Source organism: Hypomesus nipponensis, chromosome 6 (assembly GCF_054491055.1).
Source record: "Hypomesus nipponensis isolate SF chromosome 6, ASM5449105v1, whole genome shotgun sequence".
NCBI classification, from domain to species: domain Eukaryota; kingdom Metazoa; phylum Chordata; class Actinopteri; order Osmeriformes; family Osmeridae; genus Hypomesus; species Hypomesus nipponensis.
In genome coordinates, this window is record NC_140366.1 from 3007823 (window position 1) to 3017149 (window position 9327).

At 41.0% G+C, this 9327-nt stretch overlaps 1 protein-coding gene and 1 long non-coding RNA gene across 2 annotated transcripts in view; one reads left to right on the forward strand and one right to left on the reverse strand.

Annotated features, from left to right (window-relative positions):
- The window catches only part of enpp1 (ectonucleotide pyrophosphatase/phosphodiesterase 1), a 38356-nt gene extending 37601 nt beyond the window's left edge, over positions 1–755 (reverse strand). The window contains exon 1 of the mRNA XM_084700209.1: positions 518–755. Coding sequence (XP_084556335.1) covers positions 518–652 — 135 coding nt within the window. The 5' untranslated portion in view covers positions 653–755. The remainder of the gene's footprint in view (positions 1–517) is intronic.
- A 5834-nt stretch (positions 756–6589) lies between these two features.
- LOC146286407 (uncharacterized) lies at positions 6590–8961 on the forward strand. The gene is made up of 3 exons (XR_014758516.1): positions 6590–7833; positions 7962–8067; positions 8296–8961. It is a non-coding gene; the product is annotated as an uncharacterized LOC146286407 (long non-coding RNA).
- Positions 8962–9327: the final 366 nt, after the last annotated feature.

Consider the following 9327-nt stretch of genomic DNA (forward strand, 5'->3'; position numbering starts at 1 on the left):
ATAAATAACTTCTTGTCTATTTCGAGGTTAAGTCGAAAACCTACACTAGCGAAATTGTTTAAACCGTGTCAGAGTCTTGTCAGACCTGGGAAGCATCAGTTCGACAAGGTCAGCGTACACTTTGCTACAAGATGTGTTATTTTATTTTACAACTTATTTATGTGTCAATATGAACCAGACGTTGCAAAACATCCCAAAGTAATGTAGAAAGCTGCGTCTGGCAACGAGTTTTGTCCCGACAATAGAGTCCAAACCAGACGATGACACTGACTCGCCAATTTACGACATTCTTTTAAGTAGAAATTTAGAACACCATAGGCCTACTGGCAGGCTGATAGACATGTGTACAAGGCCACATGTATACATTGGTTGGGTAAATGTCCGTGACTTCAAACGCCATATAGACTACAAGTGGCATACCTAGATAACACAAGCTGAATCGGGTAGTTTAAACTTACAATTAACTTTAACTTGTAAAATGTTAGCGTAATTATTGTAGATTATACAAATAACTCACCCCAAGAATGATTTTGCATTTATTGGACTTCCTATTCACTTTATCACTGTGTCTCATCTGATTATCAAGCCTCGGCGACCCTAATAACGTAGCTGCATGCTCTGTAGTATGGTCATCCCCTTTGGATATTTCCATACTGTCGCTACTGACAGCACTTGCAAAGATTTGTTCAATTATTACACTGCCTATAAAGCTTTGTCAGACACTCTATAGCCTTCGGACTTTGGTGCCAATGTAGAACCGCCTCTTTTTCAATTGACGTCTCAATACGTGTATCTTATGTCCGCATGTGCAGATACCATACCCTGCCTACAATAGGCGGTACAATTATTGGACAAACCACGGCGAAGTCCAGCCTCAGGCCAGGGAGGTGTGAATTATAACTCCACCAGCCTTCCTGAGCATGTGTTTATTTTTTCCTCCATGCAGGATTTTACAGATGTATGTTTTAAATCGTTTTAGGACTTCAATAGAACAATACTGTAGGCTACATTAGAGACAAAACAGTCATTCATGTCTTCATATGAATACAATTTTATACATTCAATATAATACGCTATCAAAGTGTCATGTTGGAGTTGGTGCTTGCATATGAAGTGTATACTGGTGCAATTCTGCCGCCACCTGGTGATATTACTTTTTTTTTTCAACTGCTTACACAATTTTTTTTTTACTTCCTCTTTTTTTCAAAACTTTACACACAAATCCAAGAATTCCACACACAGAATGCAAAATGGTTCACTTGTCTTGCAAAATGAAGCACTGCATTCAAAATATCACAAACACGTTTCAAAAGCAAACATTAATGTCTTACATTACAAACACCTTTGCCATAATATAACATTTTTGGATATATCATATAAACAGAGTTTTTCAAAACCTAAAACTCACTTTCATGAGCTCGTATGTACATTTCTGTAATGGCAGAGATGTTGACAAATTCATGGTAAACACAAAAACAAGATTGAAGATAGATTTTTTAGTTTACTAAGCATTTGTGGTTGTGAATACAGTATTACACCGTATGAAAGAAAGAGTGTAGTAGGATAGAAACCAAACCTAATTTTGAAAAAAGTAATAACGGAATAGTGTGTGCGTGTGTGCCATGTACTGTAGCATACAGTAATATATACTATTTTGTACAATATTGTCAGACTGTATTTTTACAGTCACTGTACTGTTGCACAGTAGGGTACAGTAATCCACAAGACTCTGACCAATCATGCAGTGCACTGCAGTCAAAGGATGCATGGGTGCTAAAATATATGTTTGTGTGTGCTGAAACAGCTATTATGTGTGCATTAGAACATGTGTACATTACAGTAGATTGTTACATACCTGTAATCATTTCTACAGTAAAGGTTCAAATTATACCCACCCCTGTAAATCGACTCACCTAGGCTATTTATAGGCATATTCTAAAGCCATGATTGGTTGGTGTTGAGGAAAGCAATGACGTTTTGCACATGTGAGGATTTAGTGTGGGGAACTGGTAAATTAGTTTGGCATATTGATTGTTTGTGTTTGCAAAAGGAAATCAAGATGTTTCAAGATTAATTGTGTGTGTTACGTGGAGAATTATGTGTTGTGTTTTGCAAAAAGTGTGAAATTGAAAACTAATCAAAAGGCCAAAAATGTGCCTATGGTTTTGCAGATTTGATGTGTGGTTCTGGTTTCAGAAATTGTGTGACAAGGATTTTGTGTGTAAGCAGTTGAAAAAAACTGTAAATAGGCCTTTTAAAAATATGAACTCCAAAGTCTATGCTTTTCTAAAGAAATAATGTGCAAAGCACAATGTATATAGGCCTATTACAGTTTTTCACAATTGTTAACACGTTTCTCAAAACGATAACGACTTTCTCAAAACTGCACACACAAAACTGAAAACCTCACACACAAAATTCTAAACCTGACACTCCCTTTATGAGATGACTCTTACCAAATCTCTTACCTGTTCACAAAAAAAGTTTTATTTTTGAACAGTACAGTACTGTCAACGGGCCTGCTCAACCCATTGCAGCACACAAAGTGATGTTCCCACGATGCTCGGTGGGGACCTCAACAATGGCGCACGAGCCAATGACATTTCTGCCCCGGCGCCTCCTCTTCACCAGGTTGAATCCAACCTTATCAATGAATATGTATTCATATAGCTCATTAGCTGTGTCATGCTCCTCGATCTGCTGAAACAGACAGCATGATAATGCAAGTTATAGTATGGACACAGATGGGTCAACACAGTGGGGTACAGTGAGACACTATAGAAAAGCAACAATATTGGATTACATGTACAATACATTCAACACCATCATCCCCGCCCTGCTCCAGGACAAGCTCTCCCAGCTGAACGTGCCCGACTCCACCTGCAGGTGGATCACAGACTTCCTGTCTGACAGGAAGCAGTGCGTTAAGCTGGGAACACAAGTCTCTGACTCCCGGTCCATCAGCACCGGATCTCCTCAGGGCTGCGTCCTTTCTCCTCTGCTCTTCTCCCTGTACACCAACAGTTGCACCTCGAGTCATCCGTCTGTCAAACTCTTGAAGTTTGCGGATGACACCACCCTCATTGGGCTAATCTCTGACGGGAATGAGTCTGACTACAGGTGGGAAGCTGACAACCTGGTGACCTGGTGTAGCCAGAACAACTTAGAGCTCAATGCTCTTAAGACAGTGGAGATGGTTGTGGACTTCAGGAAGAACACAGCCCCACTCACCCCCATCACCCTGAGTGACTCCCCAGTCAACACTGTGGAGTCCTTCCGCTTCCTGGGCACCATCCTCTCCCAGGACCTCAAGTGAGAACTGAACATCAGCTCCCTCACCAAAAAAGCACAACAGAGGATGTACTTCCTACGACAGCTGAAGAAATTCAACCTGCCAAAGACATTGATGGTGCACTTCTACACAGCCATCATTGAGTCCATCCTCACTTCTTCTATCATCTGGTACGCTGCTGCCACTGCCAAGGACAAGAGCAGACTGCAGCGTATCATCCACACTGCTGAGAAGGTGATTGGCTGCAATCTGCCTTCCCTCGAGGATCTGCACACCTCAAGGTCCCTGAAGCGAGCAAGGAAAATTGTGGCCGACCCCTCCCACCCTGGACACTCCCTGTTCCAGCTACTCCCCTCCGGCAGAAGGCTGCAGTCCATCAAGACCAAAACCTCACGCCACAAGAACAATTTCTTCCCATCTGTTGGGAAGTTGGCCACTTTAACAAGGCCAAGGACTCACACTGACTTTAAATCACAATCTGCACAATGACACCCTGCATATTGCAATTTGCACTATTGTATCGTTTGCACTATCTGTATTTTTTGGTATTTTTAGGTTAAATTGTAAATTATGGCTACTTATATTTTTATTTTTTATTCCCCTTAGTATTAGCTTGACCCCCCTTAGTATTAGCTAGACTTTGCTCCTTTTGTATAGTTAGTCCACATATTTAAGTTTCAATATTCCTATATGTTTAATGTATGCACTTCCCTGCCAAAGTAAATTCCTTGTTTGTGCAAACACTCATGGCGAATAAAATCCCTTCTGATTCTGATGCATGTGTCAGTGCTGAATGTATGGGACTTACAATCACAAACTCTCGCCATAACTCCTTGATGTGGTCTGTGGTCCGGTCGAATGGGACCCTGTACACTTGTTTACAGTTTTTCTTGATTGCTTTGATGCAGCAGTCAGCTCAAACTCCACATTTTCAAAGCAGTTAACACACAGGCCGAAACAGTGGCACTCATGGTCAAAATGTCACGTTTTGTTTGCAAAGGGCTCTCACCGTGCCAAAAGATTTAAAATATGCAACAAAAGCAAATTTTGCCTTCAAACACCACAACTGGCAAACAAGTGTATGAGCTCTTCCAATCAACCATTACACAGTGAACAACAACATATTAAATACAGCACTCAGTGTGAATCAGTGCACCATTGGTTGTCATTGCAACCCATTGCTGTACGTAGCTTTCATGCCAGTGCCATTTGTTGTCAAATTTGCCTTCTTGCAAAGAATTGGATCCAGAAACAGAAATGCTTTGATAAAAATGTTATTGATTCCATTGATTCTTATTTTCAAACTGTGGCTGATAACTGAAGTACTGTAAATATTACACAAAATGAAATGTATTACAGTAAAGTATAAATATGTATTACTGTGGAGCAGTGGTTCTCAACCTTTTTTCAGCGATGTACCCCTTGTGAAGTATTTTTTAGGCAAGTACCCCCTAACCAGCGCAGAGCATTTTTGATTGAAAAAAATATGTAGGCCCTAATATACAGCGCTATGCCATTGTAACGGATGTGTTCAGGGCATGAACAGGCACAACTCATGGGTGGGTTTTTATATTTATTTGCTCCTGCAGAAAACAATGAAACAACAAATTGCCATCTTATTTTCTCTCTCTTTGCCCCTCAGCTTCCCTCAAGCAATACAAAATGTAGGGTTACATCACATTGTTCAATGCGCACTACTAGCCAAGAGCTATTCAAATTTGACCAGAAAACATTTAGCAAATTAATGTTAACATTTCAAAAAACTATATCCACAGGAGATAACAGTGCCACCTAAAGCAGGGGTTCTCAAACATTTCAGCCCACGACCCCTAAAATAATGGTGCCAGTGACTCGCGACCCCCGCATCCACGGAGGTGGTTTACGTATACGTGGGAGTAAAAATAAACCCTGGACTTTGATCCAGACCCGCCACCAGAACCGGCCCCCAAATACGCCACCACAGCTGCCCTGCCCTGCTAATGCATGCACATTCTGAGTTAGATGTGATGCTAGTTCGGAAGATCAATAGTAAATGCGAGCACGCGTAGCGCGCTATCCAATTTTTTTGCCTTTATTTGAGAGCAACATATTTTTTGAGCTTTGTGTAAAATAAACAAAGCCGTTTTTAAATTGGTAAAACTTTGTGTAGCAACCTGGGTTGCCACCTCCAATGTGGTCAAATATGGGACACCTTGGCTGTGGCCAATGTCGGGGGGAAATATTTAAGCGGGGGTCTGGGGGTTGTCCCCCAGGTGCTTTTAATGCATCAACTTAAATTCCTCTGCCACTCTAAACATAAAATTAATGCAGAACTGCATCTATTATATTAAAAATGCCCTAAATGGAAAATTTTATTTTAGATACATTTATGTGCCTTAAAATGTTTGATCTTGATTATATTTACATTTAGTCATTTAGCAGACGCTCTTATCCAGAGCAACTTACAGTAAGTAGAGGGACATTCCCCCCGAGTAAGTAGAGTTCTTTGCCTAAGGACACAACGTCAATTTGCACGGCCTGGAAACGAACCAACGACCTTCTGTTTAATAGCCCAACGCCCTAACTGCTCAGCCATCTGACCCCCGGTTTAGTTATGACTAAACATAAATAAACAGACATCTGTGCAATTTGAAGAGTTCTTTCACAATCCTATACTGAATCCTATACTGGAAGTCTACTGTTGAACAAAATATGAATCACAGTAAAGCATTCTTTAGATTTTTTATGGGGGCTTTAAGGATTAAAACACCAAATCCTGGACATGTGCAATATGTTAGGTCTGTCAAAATCAACTATTTAGTTTGGAAGAAGCAAGAAACCATTGATAAAATCAGAAATAGCAAATGACCTGGTAGACCACCAAAGACCACTATGATGGATATTTAATATATTTGTGAAATTAAATGAACAATAAAATTAGTTGTGAAGATAAATGCATTACAGTTTTTCCACAATTGTTAACACAAAAAGCAAAACTTTGGCACAATTTTCACAACCTTAACTTCATGTACCAATTGCTCGACCCAATTTGGCACTACTTCACACTCCCTTATCTGCATTAGACTCTGACTTTCCTTGTTTACACACTGATGTCAATTACACATCACCTTGTTGTCAAAACACTACACACAATGTTCAGTTGTTGCATACACTTCTCGAGTAAAGTTTCAAAGCATCAACCTACAACACACAAATATTCAAATTCTAAACACTCAGGTCTGGTGAGCAATTAGCGATCAGGACTGCAGAATAAAAAGGGCCTTGAGACCAAAGGCCTGTTCCATAAAGCGAGTTTACCGAATAAGCCAGACTTATGTCAGTTAGTCGGTCTAATTTCTTGTTCATTCGGTTCCACAAAGCTAGCTCAACGTAGTTCGAACTCGGTTACTATGGCAACTTAGGCTACGAAACTAGTCTGGTCAGGGTCAGACTAACTGTCAGGCTTAGCGTGACTTGGTGCTTAACCAGACGTCCATGTAACACTGACCCAACGGGAAGACGATGATTTACCACGTATGTTCTCATTTTCTTATTCTCATCAGTTCAACATTGATAGAAAATCAACGTAAATAGCTTACATAGGCTACAACATTTAGCCTAATGCATTAAACAATGATGAATAATGCTTTGATAGGCTACGCACCATAGCCGTTAAATGTATGGATGTTAGTTTGTGATTTCAAATGTTTAGGCATCAGGCATAGGCCTACATCTCAATCTAAATTATCCGAGTATAATTATCATAGCAATATAATTGTTAACAGTAGCCTACAATTGCAAAGCGAACCTAAATCCGCCCCCCATTTCCCCAACACAAAACCCATGTTAAAAAGTTAGCACTAGGCTACTGGATAATGTTTTAATTAATAGTAGGCTATTTATTTTAAACAATGTCAAAAAAGTCCATTTAGATTAGTTTAGAGGGTATTTTTTAATCAACGAAGGTCTACGTTCACGACGTCAATCATGGCGTGTCATTTTACATTGATTGAAGCGGTGGATGAGGGAGCTGTCATTGTACACGATTTAAAGGGGACGTTCTTTCTGGAAGAAGTCATGTGGCCGTGTGCATTGCTTTTGCCGTGGTGGATTGTATGATCCATGTTTTACCTCTCGGGCTGTAAAAAAATAGGGTGCACGCGCAATTAGCTTGACTACGTAAATCTGACTTGAATTAGTAGGACTGCGTGAGCTGAAATTGGCCTTTATGGAACCGCTGAAGCCCCGCTTGACTAATTAAACTTATTCAAGTCTGGTTTAGGACTCTAGCTTTTTTGAGCGGCCTTTATGGAATAGGCCCCAGAAGAGTGAGAGGAAGAAGAGGAGGACAAGGAAGAGGACAAGGAAGAGGACAATAAAAAGATACAATAAAGATACAAACCAGGATCCTGGCTGACCATGCCACATTCAGAAACATCCAGACCATCAGCATCTCTACACTGTATAGTGTTCTCCGCAGAAATGCCATGCGGATGAAACAAGTGCACAGGGTCCTATTCGACCCGAACACAGACCACATCAAGGAGTTAAGGCAAGAGTTTGTAAGTCCCATACATTCAGCACTGACACATGCATGTATTGCACCTGTAATGTGTCTCACTGTACCCCACTGTGTTGACCCATCTGTGTCCATACTATACAGTAACCTGCATTATCATGCTGTTGTCAGGGCCGGGCCTAAACTTGGATCTGGAACCACAAGTGGAGGGTGAACCCAAAAGTGAGACGCACTTGAAACCGGAGAGGCTGAAGTTCTTTTAATCGGCTCGGCAAAAGTAAGATTAACAAAAGTAGCAAAACTTAGAACGGCATAGGTAACCGGCACCAGCAAAACTTAAACAACAAGCAAGGTGACATTAGACAGAGTCCCCTAAATACCCCTAACAGAATGAGGCCCAGGTGAACCTAATAACAAATCAGAAGTGAGCAAGCCGGGCATGAGGACCTCTAGTGGCCAAATCATAAAACACAAGCAATACACTGACAGCTGTCTGTTCCAGCAGATCCAGAAGCATGACACAGCTAGCCTGGTTGCCAGCCCAACTTCTCCCCGCCCACAAAAGAATTTGGTCGGGAAGTTGGGTCTGGAGGGTTTCGTATTGGGAACAACTACATAAAACCAGGATCTGGACGGACCAATGAAATTGCCAGGGCGGGCTTTATACGATGATGGACAGATGATCAACAGTAACGTAATCAACAACGTCACGAAAGAGCCCTTGGGTTGAATTCGTTTTCAACAAACAACATATTACGTTGCTCTGATTGGTTGTAGGTCTATCCAATTGAGCGAAGAGGCATTTGTTTTACGAGTTTGGTTGAAACACGCCCCGTAGTCACAGCCCAACGGAGAGTTTTCAGATTCATATTCTGACTAGAATTATGAGTATGACAACGTCAGGCTATGACACAGCTAATGATCTATATGAATACATGAATACATATTCATTGATGAGGTTGGATTCAACCTGGTGAAGAGGAGGTGCCAGGGCAGAAATGTCATTGGCCAGCGCACCATTGTTGAGGTCCCCGACGAGCGTGGTGGGAACATCACTTTGTGTGCTGCTATGCGTTGAGCAGGCCTGTTGACAGTACTGTACTGTTCAAAAAATACAACTGTTTTTGCTGCATATGTGTGCTGTTTTATGTTTGACTATGAAAACATTTGGCCCACACTGAGACATTTTACAAAAGTTGAAATGGCTCATTCTCCAGAGTCATTCTCATTCATATGGTGTGTTCCATTTCGAGAATTGTGTTTTCAATTTTGCACTACTGTGTGCTGTGAATGCTTGGTAGTGTGCAGCAAATGCTTATTGTGTGTACTGTTATGAGTGGTGTGTGTGTGTCATTTGAAAATATGGCTGTGTGTACCAAATGAGAACATGAGTTCCAACAGGTAAGAGATTATATGGCAAAGAGTCATCTTGCAAAGGGAGTGTCAGGTTTTGCCTTTTGTGTGTGAGGTTTTCAGTTGTGTGTGTGCAGTTTTGAGAAATACGTTATTGTTTTGAGAAACGTGTGTTAACAATTGT